This window comes from Bombus flavifrons, chromosome 11 (assembly GCF_040668555.2).
Source record: "Bombus flavifrons isolate JBK064 chromosome 11, iyBomFlav1_principal, whole genome shotgun sequence".
Lineage (NCBI taxonomy): Eukaryota > Metazoa > Arthropoda > Insecta > Hymenoptera > Apidae > Bombus > Bombus flavifrons.
Window position 1 is genome coordinate 3,082,000 of NC_138452.1, and position 18,339 is coordinate 3,100,338.

The 18,339-nt window shown below is 37.5% G+C and overlaps 1 protein-coding gene across 8 annotated transcripts in view; it reads right to left on the bottom strand.

Annotated features, from left to right (window-relative positions):
- LOC138185214 (uncharacterized) overlaps nt 1-18,339 on the bottom strand; it is a 391,900-nt gene that overhangs the window by 88,174 nt on the left and 285,387 nt on the right. For all 8 annotated transcript variants that reach the window (XM_069124002.1, XM_069124000.1, XM_069123997.1 and 5 more), the window contains one exon: nt 7,181-7,291. In XM_069124002.1, coding sequence (XP_068980103.1) covers nt 7,181-7,291 — 111 coding nt within the window. The remainder of the gene's footprint in view (nt 1-7,180; nt 7,292-18,339) is intronic.

An 18,339-nucleotide genomic window follows, 5' to 3' on the forward strand; every position in this document is an offset into this window, starting at 1 on the left:
ACTTATCACTGATACGTTCAACACTGCTTCGTCTAACACTGTTTGAGACATTCTGGAAAAAGACGTGTGCAGAAGGGAAAGAAGATACGTAGTTATATAGTTGGATACTTCAATATCTAATAGTTGTTGATATAATATTACACTTTTTCGTTACTACATTTTGGCTATGGTAGAATAATTTATCAAGTAATAATATCGGCGAATTAACAACTTACAAATTGTAGGCTATGGACTTCTAATATACAAAATTTAATGTCAGTAAATGGATCTACTGTATCTTCTATTATATTTACGCAGTAAATCTGCCTCTATATTCAAAAATTTATCGTCTTAGTGATACAATAAAACTATATACTGTAGCTACAAAATTTTAGCAGTCAACATGGATTTATATTTTTGTAAAGCATTTTAGAATTTATTTTAGCCATTTTTTGTTGTATACCTTTTACCGTTTAACAAAGAGAATTTTGCACTCAATTCTTTTATGGTTTCTATTCGTTCAATGAAGCATTGACAATGAAAAAGAATCGAAAACATTTTTAGAAAACACGATCGACGATCTCTGTTACTTTTACAACCCTGGCGTGTTTCGGTGCAAATGGTTACGTATCTTATCTGTCCCCTATACTATACGATAGTTCCAGTTCCTTCCTTTCCATTTCGCCGGTCCATTTCACCGTTCGTAAGTTCATTTTTCCGTGATATCGTCCACCTCGTGCGTAAAACGGCCATTCGGATCTACTCGAATTTCGAGCTTGTCCATAAAGTCGCTGTAAAGCACGGAAACAGGAGCCAGTTCTTTTCGGATAAGGGACATTCCTTCCAACGACTGACCTAGTTTTCACGGATATCTACGATCTCGATGGAGAATTGTGTTTCTTTTTTTTCAACGATAGCGATCCGTATGGTTGGAGATAGGGATTCGTGCAAATATAACTTTACCCTCAAACTTTTATCTCTATTGGCTTAACTTTTGCTCGTTGGAGCTTACTGGCAACATTACTCGATCTACTAAAGCCATTCTGGAAAAGGTATTTCACTATTCTTTTTCCGTGTAATATATTTTGGTAAAATTTATTCTCTATTAATACATTAATACATTAATTACAGTGTCTTACTTTATTTCTTTCTTATATCTTTGATTGCTCGCTAATGTAAAATTTGTTTATTTGTATATCGTAACATATTTCACAAAAGATATTCTACTACGTTTATTATTCTTTTTTCGTTTATTATTTTTATTTTTATTATTCTTGTTTTAGAATATCTTTTCAGTAAAATTGATTTCAACCGAGTAACGTTGACTGACTTTATTTTTTATGTATCCTTCAAAGCTTACTAATATAAAATATCTGCATTTCAATATTTCCACACGTTTTATTATAGATATTTTTACACATCTTCTAATTCTATTAATCGTCAAAAATAAAAAATCTACAACGTTCAAGTTCTCTTTCACAAACGAGTAATTCCGAATAATGAAGTTGCTGAAAGAACTTCTGCAACTTCGTTAAAAGAGATATTAATCCGTCGTTAGCAGTTGTTCGGCGGAAGTTTCTCATCTGGAAGAAGCAAAAAGAAAAAAAAAGAAGAAGAAGAAGAAGAAAAAATGATGGCTATTGTTCAATGACAAAGTCGAACATTGAAAAGAGAACGCAGATTTTTGGTTGAACGAAAGTCTCCGGATCAGGCGGCAGTCTGGCACGAAGGAGATTCTGGCTCTCCTTAAACTCACCCTTCGCCCTTATACTTTCCCTTCCGTTCGCGCGGCGTCCCCAACGGTCCTCTCCGTTAGGTTAATGGAACGCATTGCCGCAAACGGCAGGAAAGTTAAGGTCGTTTCCGATTGCAAATGGACCGAAGGCAAATCGCGCTGGCGACGGTTCGTCGAATTCGTTGCGTGCCAAGGGGTTCTAAGGGCACGCAGGTATACACATCGAAAGAATCTATCCGGAGAGGAATTTCTGAAGCTGGTTGCCAGCGTCAACGACCATTAAACCGTTTTATTCGGGTTGATGGTTATTTTGTTTGGCGAGGATAGAACAATATTTGTGTGGCCGTGCGCATAGAAATAGCTTCCTCTTTTTCGAATGTTCAGCAAAAAGTTGGGTTTTCTTGGTAGTAGGGAAATAGTAAAAGTGGGACCGTGATACTCTAGGAGCTTCAACCTGTTGCCTTGATGTAGGTACATAGGTGGAAATTGGCGAAATCGAGCGAGAAACGAAGTCTGAAAAACTTTTTTACTCCTTTTTCTTCGTGTTCTTACTTGATAGATCAACCTCTATTTCTGGTGGTCCTGGTTTTTTATGGGTACAATTCCTTCTTTTGGTATCTTTTTTTAGTGCTGCAATTCCCCCCTTTAGCATCTGTGCTTTGTTGTCTTATATGTTAACTTTTTTTTATTGTTAGTAACTGCATTTTTGATAACCTTGTGTTGCTTGCAATCCTTGTGTTTTTTTCATATGGCTAGAACTTTTTTCCAATGTAGCAGTTTCATTTTATTTATTTATTTTTATAGCGTTGTTTTTCATTGCTGGCACCTTTTTTTCTAAAAAGGTCTTTGCGTTACTAGAACCCTCCCTAGATTCTCCCTCCGCCAAAAAATTACTCTTCCCCACGTGAAAACGTGAAAATGTTTCGAAGTGTCAATTTCATCACGGTAGAGCGTGCACCCCATGAAGGTATTACCGAAGGGAAGTTTCTGGGGAGATATATTGTTTCCTATCACTGATCTCGAATAGACATTGTCCACGCAAGTAGTTGGAACCGAGTGCAAAGCCCCTAAAATATTTACGCTAGAGGTGTTTTCTGTGGAACAATTTCGGAAAGAATGACTTTTAGTGACTAATTTCTGACTGATCGTGTGTTAAACATCTACTTTAGACTATTATACATGATATACGATGCATAAATATCTGTAATTCATTTATTTTTATTTATTTATCAGAAAATTTCTAACAAAGCGTCGAATAAAAAATTTGAGAATTCGATAATTCTTTCCTTATGACGCGACGTTAAGTAAAAAATACGATGATCTTGCATATTTTACGAAATCTACATTGGTCGAAAATTAATTCGATCATAGGAGGCGCACTGCGTTCACGTTGAATTCCGTTAAAAGGGAAAGTTAGCAACGAAAACGAAATTTTCCACGGCAAACGACTCACATAATTGGCAATATCGTTGCATTAGCATTTCTCTAAGAAAACGCACGCTGCAATGTCAACCGGGGTGTTTTCTCAAGAGTCTCGAGCTTTCACCTGTCCTCCCTTTCAATTCACTTTCACGGAACGTTGCTTCGCCAAGAATGTGCTTTGTCTTTTTTACCCTTCTTCGTAAAATTCAACAAGCGTGCGCGAATATACTTATATCTCTATCTTTTGATTATCCTCTTCTTTTGACTAGTTTGAATCACTCTATGTACCGATAGAAATTTGTAGAAGTTATTCATTTACGTTAATTTTTGTTTGTTGTATTATTCTATAGTAGGCATATTTACCGGAAACAAATGAATCTTTTAACACAATATAATTGAAATACTATGAATATTATGAATTATTATGATAGATTATATATTATTGCATTCACATCAAACCAGCAATTTGTATTCATTTGACGTTCATGTAAAATAAATTCTATTCGAATTTAATATTAATTGGGACGCCAATATAATATTTAATATTAATTGGGAGTGCCAATCGTAGTTTACTATCTCTACTACTATTACTATGGCAATTAAATAAAAATTAACGTCCCGTATTTTGTATAGAATTAGGTGGTGTACGTTTAATAGCAACCCTAAGAATGTAGAATTATAATCGAATAACATTTCCATTGGATCTGACCCTTTACAATCTCCACCCTAAGCAATTTTATCTCGCAAAGCCAGTATTCGTTACAAATAATAGGCTATTTCCTCGACAACCACTTCGTACACGGCACGCGTGTTACTCGAGTGGCGTTGAAATAAGTTGGAAGCACCATGGCTCCCATCCGTCGCTTTCCAGCAACCCTTTTCTCTGACTTATCGAACAGTGCGGCATGTTGCACGAAATAACATTTGAAAATTGTAAGACAACATCCGATCTGAATGATAGAATTCGACGTGGTCGAAGAAGGAAAAATAAAAGGGTTATATATATAATAAAGCTATATGCAGGATATTTGCATTGTGTAATGAAAAAAAAGTATGTACAAAATTTGCAAGAAGCGATATCGTCGTTCTAAACTGACTTCAAATGGTAATGGTGGTAAAAAGATGGAAAAATGAATTAATTCGTTTACAACGAAGTCGTATGCCGAATGTTTGTAACGTGTTAAGAGAAAAGAACAAAATTTGACACGAAAGGAAGATAGGAGAAAGAGCAGCAAAATGTAAGAAAAAGAAAGAGAAGTATTTAGAATATTTTGTCAAAGAGATGAGAAATTTTGAAAGACAGACAAAGAATTTTCATATGCCTTTTAGGTACCAGGAAAGAAGTTCGATAGCGAAAACTGGTCGGAGAGACAACTCGAAGTTTCGACGTGATTTAGACACGCTCTGAAAATTGTCTGAAAGTATCCCGAGAATTTTTTGCATTCCAGGTTCGAGAGCTATGCGGAAATTCAAATAACTCCGATGAAATTCTCCGGCAAGTTGCGGGAAACTCTCTTACCAACAGTTACCAGGAGACCTCCTTAAACTTCTCCTTTTTGCCTTTTACTTACAAGAACAGCCAGACAAAGAAGAGTCGGGGACGAATGGGTACAAAGGATAATCGGAGATAGCCCACGAAAAAATAAAAATCAACCGGAAAATGACTTTGTACTATAGATTCTTCCTTAACTTTCTTCTCTTTCAAAAAGAAACTTCGATTTTTTTATCGTTTGTTATATGTACTTCCTCCTACTTCTTTTAAATATATCTAAATTTTATTTAGGAACTATACTCAAACATTCTAAGAACTCTTTTAATTCCACTTTCTTAACCCTTTTTAGATGAATTTATTTTTATGATGGGATTTTAGCTTCAATTGCCTCAAAAATATTCGAAGAACATAACAGCATTTCTAAAAATTACTTTTGATCGTATTGCCCTATTAATCTTGTCAAGATTAATCAACTGGTATCTTGGTGATGCATAACAGTTTGACGTGGATTATTTAATTTTAGAGAACTTGTAATTTATATTTCGTACATCGTGTGATAAAGACGATTAATGATATTTATCTGTTAAAATTATATATATGTACACAGATTTAATGATACCAATCAAGGTTTAAAATACTCCAGTTCATTCACCACAGTGAAACATTCGATTACGATCATCTATGATCCAAGTAATCACCTATGAACCGATAAGTTAAAAAATTTCACAATGGACACTTTGTTCAGCACTATGAAAAATTCGGTCATAAATTTTCAGGATACAACTTCGCTCGACTTCGCAACGTTTACGGTTTGATCGAGATCGTCAGTATCAATTTCTCCACGTGCACGGAATCGTTCCGCACAGAGTATCGAAGAGAAATAAATAATTTTAACGCGTCTCTGAGTCAGTCTGCAGATTGGCGTTAACGGAAACTTAACCGAAAGCACATAAATCATGCGAGATTACGTTCCGCTGTTGTATTTCCCGATTTTTCCACTCGTTACCCCCGTTTGTTTTTGTCACGATGGTTTATAGGCCTGTTGAAACGAAGGGAAAAGGCTGACGATGTCAGAAACAGACCACGAACGCTGGTCCCGCTCGTGCATCATTTTCCTTCAGCCAGGGCAATTTCCACCGCACCGTTTCGAATGTGAGAAACTCGGAAACGCGAACGGATTAAAAGGGAGTATACGGGATTATCCGGGATCTGCTGGGAATTTATGCGTCTTCGTAAGACGCAGCTTCCTTCGTGCTGTTAGTGAAATCCTAAGGATTTCAGGAGAATCCCGGAGAGTGGCTGTTTCTTGGGAATTTTTCGCGTGGTTTTTCATGTTTTCATGTTTTGCTTTCGCGAATGGAAAGTGGTAGAGAATTATTGATGAAAATGATTAGCTCTTCGTTCGACATAAAAATCTCGAAAGTTCAAGAGTCACAGAGGGAAAAAGAGAGACAGAGAAAGAATCACACTAAGGTTTCATTCGTCTGAATCTGTCAGGAAAAAGATAGAGCCACTTTTACGAATTTTTTAATTCCAGTACGGTGGTTATAAAAAGTATTTGCACACAATTGCATTTGTTGTAAGATCTATATGCTAATTGCTTCAAGTATATTAAATTTCGTATGGCTTAGTATCACCTTTATATAACTAGAAAAATGTGATGTTATGAAAAAGAAACCTAGTGCTCAATAGAAAACGCTTCATTGGAAAATAAGGACGCGCAGAAATACTTTTTGTAGTTACTGTACATGATCAGAGCTTAATTCGTTAGAAAAGAGAGATTTATTTTTAAGAGCTGATCAATTGAAAATTCAACTGTTCGTTAATAAATTGCTGTGCGTTAATAAATCGACTATCGCGTATTCTGCTATTTTCACACAAATCAAATAACATTCCCACAGCGTTTTTAATCTGGAAAAATGATCTTAGGCAGAAGTCCTGCCACAACGGTCACCGTAAATTGCCTAATACGTTCCAATTGCAGTTAAATTCTCGCGTATCACGAAATAACTGGTCTCTGGATAATCCGCGGAATGGTGCGAGATAATTCAACGGATTCCGCGAGAACTGCAGGTCGCATAAACCAGACGGAAGCGATTACAGGCGTTGCAAGGCGATATCTAAATTACACAACTCGAAATAAATCGCGAGAAAGAAAAGACACGTGATTATAATTAAGCGAACGTTTCACTGAGTTTAACCGAACTCGCGATACGACAACTGTAACTCGTTCGAAGAAGTCTAATCTCTTTCTTTTGATTTTTCACGTCTCACTGGCTCCCTTTAATCAGCACTTTCTTTCGAACGATTAACCGATTTAATTTTTGTAATGGGCAATTGATAATTCAGTCATTGATTCGTATGTTTCCGATAATATATTATATCTTGTCTGATCGTGATTACGATGAATCACAAATAAGTTATGCATTGTAAGAATTGTTCGTGAGTTACGTGTGTTTGATAGATATGATATTCGATAATGTTTGTAGATAGTCATGGATTGATTATACGATATGATTACTTGAAATCAGAGTCAGTTTTGTTTGACTCACCTTGTTGATCTGTCTTTGCAGCTTCGTAATCGTCGCTCGGTCTCGTTGCGCAGCAAGACGTTCTGCTTGCAACGCCTGTTCCAGTTCTTGTACCCGCTCTTCCAAGCTCTCCTGAAATGGAAGACAATCGTTAGGTACCAACAGACTGCTTAGAATAATTCATTCTGCTCTTAGACTCTTGCATGCAATTGCTCCAGTACTTTAGTACGTTTTTTTTTTACTCAAACAGCTGAGCTTGAATATTTTAATGTCACAGCTGTTAAGTATTTTAGTATTTCGATAATTAACGTAATAATAAATAAACTCCGGGCAAAATAATGTCGCCGCTACGTGCAACCGTCAAGCAAACTCGAATTCAAATTTTCCGGCTCTCCCCCGACCAGTATAAATAAACGAACGCGACCAGAAGAGTTCAGTTATCTAGAACTTATCAGTAAGTCGCGCGAAAGAGTATCTACGAGTATCTACGAGTATCTACCGAGTATCTATGGAGTATCTAAGAGTATCTACCGAGTATCTACCGAGCATCTACGAGTATCTATCGAGTATCTATCGAGTATCTACCGAGTTATCGATCAGTTATCAACGAGTTATTAGCGATCTTATTTTGCGACTTATAGACTGCCTTGGCGAATCCGTTAGTACGAGCGTCTTTGCGAATAGTAACTGTATTTATTTATTTAACATTTTAAATATACTTGACGGTTTCAACAACGAGCAATCTCATCTAATAAATCTCACGATCAACCATCCTACACAAGTCCTCTACAGATATTTTACCATTCCACTTTAACACTAGAGTTGCTGACGATCAAAGTATGTGAATTTCAAAGCACTTGAAACATCAAACATGAATCATCGGTATCGATGTCGCAAATTATTAAATTAGGTTAATATTAATTCTAATAATTTTAGAATTATTAATAGACCTATATATCAGAGTTACGAATTCATAAGAAAGAGAAGAAAAAATTGTGTGTTTCTCAGTTTGGAAAAACGGAATTCGGTATCCGCGTGTTTGTAATCTCTAAGTACACGTAGAGTGCGATCTCTCGAGGAACTTTAAGCCCCTGTTAAGGCAGCTTAAAACTCGAGCAACAGGAATTACGCGAGAGAAGGAAATCCTGCTGAAAGTTACAGGGAAAGTTTCCAGTTCCGTTGCGTTTGTGGCAGCGAAAGTTAATTGAGAAACGCTCGACCGTAAGCTTCCGATCTATGCGCGATTCGGAACCCAATCGTTGGTCAACTGTTCCATGAGATAACATTTTAGAGTTTGAACTTTGAACGAATAGAATTTCGACTGTCGTTCAATTTAAGAAACGATTTTTAATTGCTAGCCCGACATTGTAAGAGAAGATTACTTGACAACATTACTTACAACATTATTTGACAATTGAATAATAAAATAGAATTGTTGTGAATAAGCGATTTGATAGTTAAAATCGATATTTTGTGATATTTTCTGATACATTTCGTCATACAGTTTTCAGCTTAAATATGGATAGTATTATCGAAGAAAATTTTCATAAATTTTGCATATTTTAATCATCGGTGAAAGCTCTTAACGACGGTTTTGATGTAATATTTTCCATTTTAACCTGTTAATCATTCCTTAAACAGATCAAAAAACTTCAAGAATATTATATAATAAAAGTAAAAATTAATATACATAATTTTCTATTACATTGTAGTTCTTACAAATCGTCGCGCTAGTTCTTAACTGATTTAACTCCATTTATTAAACAAATGTAATTAATCAATCCGCATACGTCTCATTAACATAAAAAATACAATAAAAAAGATATTCAGTTCTAAGCGTTAACACCACACGATCGTATAAATGTTTACAAACTAGTGGAGATAGAATGGTTAAGAAATAAAGTGATCAAATGTATTTACATTACAATCATATTTCAATTCGTCTTTAAGAAATGCGAAACGACATATAAAAAGGTAAGACGCCGCAAATAAAGAAGCTATTGCGTCTATGACAAGATACTTCTGTCAAATTATTAATAAATTGATACACCGAGCTGATCAACGCGGCAAAAACAATTTCACAAACCTCGTCAAGAACGCTCGACCCGCCTTCCACCTCTAAAATTCACTAAATTCGAAGAATCTCAAAACTTCCTCGATCCCAATTAAAATTTCCAATCTTCCCGCCCAAGTTCCCTACCAGCCAGGTTCAAGTGCACCGCGCGCTCCAACCGCCCAGAAAAATTCCATCATCTAAAGAACACCTGAGAAGTCACGTCCGAATCGTAAAGCCAGCTGTCCTCAAGGTCTCCACGTAACCACCCTTTTCACTTTTCGCCTCGGTAACCCCCGTGCGCCGTGCAATAATAACGGCACCGCCTTCGCCTAATTTACGTCTTCGAGCGGGTATTTCCGATTATCAAAAGCGCTCATTCAGTCGTGCTCGAACGGAATGCTAATGAGCATTGGGCCTCGAAGGGCTGTTGGTCGCGATTTGACCATAAGTATCGGTGCGATCCATTAGATTCGAGGCGACGCCGACGGTTTCAGGGGCCCTCGAGCCAGGCAACGACGTTTCGCGCCCGTGCGCCGGTCCACGCGAAGGGATGATTCGTATGCCGGTGCACGTAGCTGCAATTCACCCTTTCCAACCCCTCCCAGCTCGAGTCCACGTTTTGCTGCTCCACGAGCACGCTTGGCTATTGTTTGTCGCGAACCAACGAAATTATACCGGGTGTGCCGCGTGTCTACGACCACCGTTCCACGAGGACAAATAAAAAGCTTCAACGATTTTTTTTTATATGTTCCATTCGTTACTCTGTGTGCTTAGCAAGGGTATGAGTTTTTATGCGATACGAAGCGTGTAAAAATAGAAGAAGGGCGGCGGTTTAAAAATTGTAGTTGCTAATAAATGATTATGAAAATTATTTTAGTTTGTAGCTATTGTATACAGCTGTCCCGTTTTTGTTCGTTTTAATTCTTTGAATTATCCTTGTAGTCTTTAAACTGAACATTTTAATGACTGTTTAAGAAGATTTGTTGAAAATTTGATAACGTATATAAAGCTTTTCGCGCTATGAATCGAAAGTAAAAATGTAATTGGAGAAAAATGCAGTTAAATCGTAGAAGTGTGTACGTTTGCGAGAGAGTTTCATTTGTTTCGGATTAATTCGTAATACACCCTATATAAACAGGCTGGGGTAGGTTTCCTTGTTGGCTCGCGTATACTTGTAAATCTGTATTAAAGGGTTCCTAGAATGACCATGGTTGACATTATCGGGAAAGTATTGGTTTCCCTTGGATTTATGGCGTGTACTACGCTGTGAATAATTATGAGTCGGCAAGACCAGAACAAACAAGAAAAGATTTAAGGCTTGGCCAACCCTCGCTGTAATTTTTGTCTGGCTTCGAGTTGTATATCACCCTTTGTTCCCTTTTCCCCGAATTTCCCCTAAAATATTTGATTCTTTATCGCTTATCCATTAACGCATTACACGAAATACTATTTTCGAGTACAACTTGCCAAATTAATGTTTCAATCCCATCAATTTTCACACAATAATATCTTTCTTAATTAAATATCCTATCAACCATCTCGAAACTGAAGTAAGCTTTCTTGTTCTCCATTCAATTTAGGCTACCCAATTGTTATTTCTTAACAATCTGCATAATATAACTTCACTTGAAAGACAAAGAACACGGGAGCTTCAATCTTTTCGATGCATCTTGAAAAATAAAACGAATCCCAAAAGAGAAGCAGAGATCTTTGTTCATATTGTAAAACTTTACGGATATGCTTGCCATAATTATTATACAAATTTCGTTGCGATCACGTAACTTGTGCGTCTTGCATTCACATCAATGAACCTGTTAAACTCCGTCATCTATCTCTAATTCCACCGACATTTCAATAATTCCTTCGCAGATGCTCAAGCAGAATGCTTTCTTTGAAAGATCCTCGTCTTTCTTCGCATTCCTTCATAATTAATTAAATCCATCGGATCTCTGCAACGAAGAAAGATACTTGTTTCCTTGGTCTTTCAGGTGTACCATGAAGAAAGCTGGCGCAATTATAACAAGCCAACCCCTGTGTAACTGGCCCTTGTCTCGCGTTCACCCTACACTATGGACGAAAGGGCGTCACCATTGGAAGACCCATAGAATTAGTACAGGGACTTCCGGGACGTCATTTAGAGTATAGAACCGCGACGATGAGGCCACTCTATATGCAGAGATTCCGTTAAATTGCAAACGTCCATTTTCCAAGGTCGGAAGAGGATAGATAAAGGTGAACGGGAACAAGGGTAAGGTCCCGTGCACGCCGCCCTCGAGTAATCAGACGGTTAACTCGATCCTGTGAACGTTTACGGGACGACAGCCCGAGCCGATTTTCTTGTGCCCCGAAGAGAAAAGCTTGTGACTACGCTCGTATCTTCTCGTCGATGGATCTTCTCCTCAGGGAATGTTAATTTCGACCGAATGAATTTATTCGACTCACTCAGAAAAGATTAAATCGCGCTCGAACGACTCGTTGAGATCGTTATAAAAGACATCGATTGAATGGAGTCAGTTGGCATGCAGCTGCCTCTTACTGCCAAATGAAAGCAAAATTCCGACGGTGATTGGTTTTCTGGTTGATTATTAGGAAATAGAAGATTTTTCTGATCATCTTAGGGATTCGATCTGTGTAAAGTTTCTATAATTTCGAACACCACGTGTAACTTATAGTTTTCTGAATCGAGACAAGTTCGCCAAATTTTATGTGTCACGTCCTCTAGAAGAATTTGTTGTTTCTATTTTATTTGCGTGTAATTATTACATGTAATTATCATTTGTATTCGTTCATATAATGAATATAAGAACAGAACGAATTTATGTTACACTCCAATACTTATACAGGATGGTTGGTAACTGGTGGTACAAGCGGAAAGGGGGTGATTCTACGCGAAGAAAAGTCGAAAATATAGAATAAAAATTAAAAAAAAAAAATTTTCTTTTTCTTCTAAATTTTTCCATCGAGACAACGATCTACAGTGAGATCCGTTATAACGAGACGTGAAAGTGCACGCGTACCGAGCGAAAATTCAAAGTCGATTTTCTCGAAAACAAAGCCTCAAACGAAAAATTTTTATTCTATATTTTCGACTTCTTTTTTCACGTAGAATCATCCCCTTTCCGCTTGTACCACCAGTTACCAACTACCCTGTATATTACGTTTCTAAAATTTCCATGATTATCATCGTTAATCACTTTTGTCACTTCGTCTGAGAACGTACACGAGAAGTATTCAATATTAGTAGAAGTACTTCGAAAAATAGCAAGACTATCCTTTTGTATGATAATAAACAAAATCCAAAACAAAATAGATAAGTAGATACATAGATATGTAAAAGGTTAAACAAGAAATTGAAGTTCCAGTACTTCTTCACGCAAACGTACGAACTTCTCTTTTATTTCCGATTAATTAGCTCTATTTGTTTCGCGCACAAACACATGTACTTTACCATAATCGAGGATTCTTTCACCATTTACAGCACGTAACAGAAACGAACTGGATACGAGAGAGGCGCCGTCTATTTCGAGACGGAGCAACGAGAACGAACTATTCAAACGGTCGTGTTTAGGCAAGATCTTGATTTAAGGGTGTTTCGTGTCTCGTTGAGACGCGTCGGGCCGAGCAGCTGTTAGTTGAAATTACGATCATTTCGCGTTCGTCCAGGGGTGGGAGTCGAACACGCAGCTCTCGGCCAAAGCGACGCTGGCGTCGGGAAATTTGCGCCGACATCGCGGCGCTCCTTTGTCGCCGTCTGATGCTGACGCGCCCGTTCAATTTCGACGTCAACGAAGGTGTGAAACTCGTCTCTAAACAGCGACATGTCGAGCAAAGCGTCCAGGGACCCTCCAACATTCTCTCTTTCTCCACGAAACGTTTCATGCTACTGTGTTCGTTCCGTTAATTGTCGCAGATTTTATTTAACGTTTATCGTACGTTCCGCGACTTGATTTACGCGATTTTTAATATACCAGACGACGAAGATACACGTTGTTTTAAATTTTGCACGACTCTCTTTAAAACTTCGCGTTTATTTTTCAAGAATTCATCGGTTTGAGTTTAACGGAGAAGAGGCTTCCTTTCAAGGTTTCAAAGATTAAACTTTTTAAGTTATTTGCTGTTACATGAAAATCTCTGAATCCGATTTTTATATTCCGAAACATCACTGAGAATGCAATGCTATTTCAAGTTTTGTGTAATTTGTTGAAAAATCCCAAAATTTTGAAGAATTTATCGGCTTCAGTTTGTCGGATACCCTTGAAGTTTTCACAAAGTTCTATTACATAATTTACTATTATAAGAAGACTTCTTGACCTGATTTTTGTCTTTCGAATCAATATCGAAAGTTAAAAATTCTTAATACCACTACCAGTAGACAGGAACAACAATAACTGAAAGAATTTTTCCGTTTCTAACATCAAAATGGATCTGCCAACTAGAAGAATTTTTTCCATCCGTAAGAGACCGAATCAAACGAACTCGAAGGGAGATATCGAATGAATGCGTTCATAATCGCGAAGAAGCCGGCGAAACTCACGATTTAAATGGGATAATTCATAAAGTGAAAATATCGTTTGGATCGTGGCTTCTCGTACGGAGATTTAATAGACTTTCGACGCGAAATATGATCGCTTTGCATACGCGAGAGCCCGAAGCAAGGGTGTCCTTTGCAGAGCGGCTGCCACTTACTGCAAAGCGACTCACCCTAAAGACGACAACGGCTCTTTGGTGTCGAAATACGTGCGAAGCATTCGTGCCTCTAAATTCGAACGCCTCAGGTTAACACCAACCTCTCTCGCTTCCACGATCATCCCCTTCTTTCTTCATCGTCTCGACGCGTGCAAACGCTCGGCTCGCGTATTCCTTCAAAACGCGTTACCCATAAATCTTAATGAACATCGAGGATTTACGAATCATTTATACACGTTGCTGGAAACTCTCGGAAGATTAATTGAACTCGTGAAATGAAATGTCGAGATACGAGTCGGCAGATTTGTGGCGTGGGAAAGATTCAGTTTGTTTGATCAAATAGTTCGAGCAATTTGATAGTTTCTCGAGTGATTTAGGACACTAAAATGGGCATAATTTTAACGGTGATTTGTATAGGAAGAAACGCTTACGTTCTTTGACCATCAAGTTAATTTTGGTTGAAAGTATTCCTTGGCCAAAGTATGATTTTTAATCAGTTGTAATCAACACGATTTGTAATCAAGTGTAAACAATTTGTAATCAGTTAATATTGAAAAATTAATCGAAGAAATAATATTACACAATGAGAGTATTCCAGAGATCGATTGCGTGAAATTAAGAAATGGTATATATTGTACATATGCAAAGTGTTTTAAGGATTTTCGTTTAGGTTAGAGACCGGGTTCAGATGGTCTAACAGATTAAGTTATCACATGTCTGACTCAGTAGTCGAGGAACTTGAACATGTCAGCATTATTCTACTGGTAGAGTGAACAAGTGTTAAAAAGTCACGTTATTTTGCGTATTTATTTTATCAGTAACGTTTATAAAACGACCTAGTTCGTCATCATTATGTCGGAATAGGGATGAGATTAATAAATTGTAAAATAAAATGATTAAAATACGAGCCCTTCGGAAGCCAATTCGATCAATTCTACTTTCTATTACTACCATGTAAGTACATAACGAATATTCAATTCTCAAAAAACCAAGGACTTTTATAAATTCATTCATCGCAGGATAACATAAATAATGGCAAATTATAAGGCGAATTTAAAGAACAGTTTTCAAAAGGTTTTTGAATCCATCATGTCCTCTCCTTACACATCATCACTTTCTTATATTCTTTAATTTATAGAATCGATCAATGTGGCTATTAAGCGATTCATATGTCCTCTATATTTGCTATTTTTCTTTAAAAGCACGAATACACCAATAACCTATCATTATTAGAGCCATGAAAACCCAAGTGAAACGACCATAAACGGAATTTCTAACGGTACGATCGTTTCCCCGAGTATCATTTGATCATACGTCCGAGACATGTTGCAACGGCCATCTGCCTGATTTACGTTTAAATAAACTGGACGCTATTTCCTGAGCGCCCAGTAGAAAACGGCGTACGTATCGTCGTTGAACATGTTCGGTTCTCGATGAATTATTAGTCAATATCGTCAGATGCAAAACCGTAAAATCAAAGCGGCGTTCACGTCGCCGACACGCGTTTTTAATTTCCGCGTGCAAATGCTGGTGAGCGGCTTTAAAGGCGAACCCCAAACTGGCGAGGAAAGCCACCGCCGCTCTCTGCAAAGCTCGTCTCACTCCTACCGCGCGCGGCTAATGAAAATCGAACGATCAAGAGCTGGAAAAGGCGATTCCCATTCGAGCTATTTTCCCTTTGAGTCGCGCGCAGAGCGTCAGAAATCGAAAAAATCTCGTCAAACGCGTTTAACGCAGGCTTCCTATCGTTGGATAAAGTATTCCGTATGGGTAACTTATTGGAGAAAATATTGCACTTTAATTTGGTTTCAGTAATGTGACTTTGGGTTATCGAAATCAATTCAGAACTCAGACGAAAGCGGTTTAAGGGAGATTTATCGGATGTAGGGTGGAAATGGATTATTTTTTGAAGAGTTACAGGGATTGGAGTTCTCTCGAATAAAGAATTGCTTCATATTTGAATTTTAGTATGGACAATCGAATATCCATTTTTACATCTTTCTTCTTATCTTTCAGTAAGAACGTAATATCGAGATGTTCCATCGAAAGATTTAAATATCGAAGCTTTAAACTTACACGTTTTTTGGATAAGTGCGACATTTTGTTTATATCAAAGAATACTCTACGTTGAAAAATTTAAGTAACAACTTCTCATATTTAAAAACGCTCAAGAATCATACACTTATATACTTGTCGGACAACGAAAGTGAATTTTGCTTGTTTAAAAAGAATTAAATATTTATTATGGAAGTTCTTAGTACTTCAGCCCATTTCATATGTAAATTCTCTACATTTTTACATTTGAATTTAAGCACGTAAAAATCCAACTAGTATAAACCACTAAATCTAAAGGAAGAAAAGAGAAAACGCTATATACCTTCCACGTACCATCTTTTCAATAGTCACAAATCCACTTTTTCCCATCGTCGTCATCGTAGAGGATTGAAAGAGGTCACGTGTTACTTGCACAACTTTTACCAAGCTTCATCAACGTGGATTACTTTCCTCTCGAATGGAAGCCTGGTCGTTTCTCGTAATACAGTTACAGGTCGTCGCAGAGTATCGCGGCGAATAAAACACACCGGGACAAACGGTAACGAATCGTCGTTATAAATATCGTTTCGCCAAGTAGGATGAACGCTTAGTCCTGGCCGACCGGGCAGCGCCAGTTTGTTTCGCGTTTCCCTCTGGTATCCGGGATCTAAGAAATATTCTGCTGCCGTAGCGGTAAATTATAGCAACGTGTCAACTGGTGATAATAAATCGCCGTGCGCACGTTAAAACGGCCGCTCGACGAACGTTAAAACGCACCGGCTGCAGAATCTGCGATCGCGATCGGTATTCCGTATACGTATGTTCCTTTGATACCATAATCGCCGTAATTACTACCCGTTTTCTTGGCCCACTGTTCTTGCCTCGGCAACGACCGATTCGCGTAAAATTCTGATTGTGTGTCGGTATCGCAATTTTACCGGCTGTTGTAATTACTCGGTCGTTAATTGGTCGAAATTATTTGATAGCTGTTGGAGATTTTCGAGGTCGATGGGGTTCTTTGGAACAAGGGATGGGAATGTAGAGAGTGGTGGCTAGAATCTTTGGTGTGGCTTGTGGAGAAGAGGATGGCCTTGAATAATGAAAATCTTTGATCAGGTAGATATTATACCGGCTGGAAGTGATCCAGACGCTATGATCGATTTATAGTAATAGGACGCGAATCTTAGCGGAGTGTAATTAGAGGTAAAATTATTTATTGGAACTTTAGCCACGAAATATATTTACTGCTACATAGGTACATTTGCCATATTGATATCACTGCTTGGATCAGTATCAGACATTTTTCTATCGGTTTGGAGGAACTTTTGTACAATTTGCTTGCAATTGAAGAATTGAAGAATTTGGAGATTAAGTGCTTGTCAAACAACGAAATAGTTCTATGATCTTGATAATTGCAGACGTCAGTCGAAAATTAATTTAACTTGCCAATTCATCTCTCAGGTTGTAATTGAATTACATAAAGACAAATAGTATCTGAGTATCTTTGAGCAGCAAATTACATACATAGGACAAGTGGCAATAACTTTTATTTTTATTTGTATTATCATGAAATTTGAAGATTAAAATTTAAAGTAGAACGTAGCTTTCAATTTGTCAATTAAAATCTTTTGATATTTAAAAATTGTTTTAATGATGAAAAGTTCTGTGATGAGAAGGGTAGGTACGTTATAACGAGCAAACTTCCTGTAACCTCGTTACAATTATAACGATTCAGCCTATCTTCCAGCATGTTAACATTAATTACCAGTAACGCGAATCGAACTCGATTATTACGATCACGGTATCGTTATATTGTGCAAATGGGACGATGGTCGCGGCGAATTGCCTCACAGCCATCGATGTGCAATGCCAGCGGTCGCTTTCTATAGAACAATGCGACATCACGGCTATTATTTGTAGCGAACCGGAAGAGCAAGTTGACTCGCGTCCCATTAATATTAATCAGTGCTTCGCTCACGTTGATAACTATCTTCCTTATCTTCCTTATTTTCCTTTCTAAACCATATGAAATACCTTTGTTAAAAAAATAAATAAATAGAAAAATAAGAATAAAAATAATGTTTTATTCGTAAAAAATTTGCTAGTTTGTAGCGGACAAGTAATCGCAAATTTTCATTTGTAAATTCGATTTTCGACTAACAAGTTGATTAAACACGAAGATGAAGGGAATTGGTAGAAATTATCGAGTAGGTGCTCGCGTTGAGTAATAATTAAAATAACAGACGTTCACTCGGTCTATGCTCAACGTCTGTTCCAAATTTACTCGAAATGTACCAAGTTAGTCAACGCGTACCTAAAATATACACGTGCTCCACATGCACGAACACGCCCAACTCGTTTGCATGTAAACTATTTGCAAGAGCGAGTATCGCCCGGCATTCAC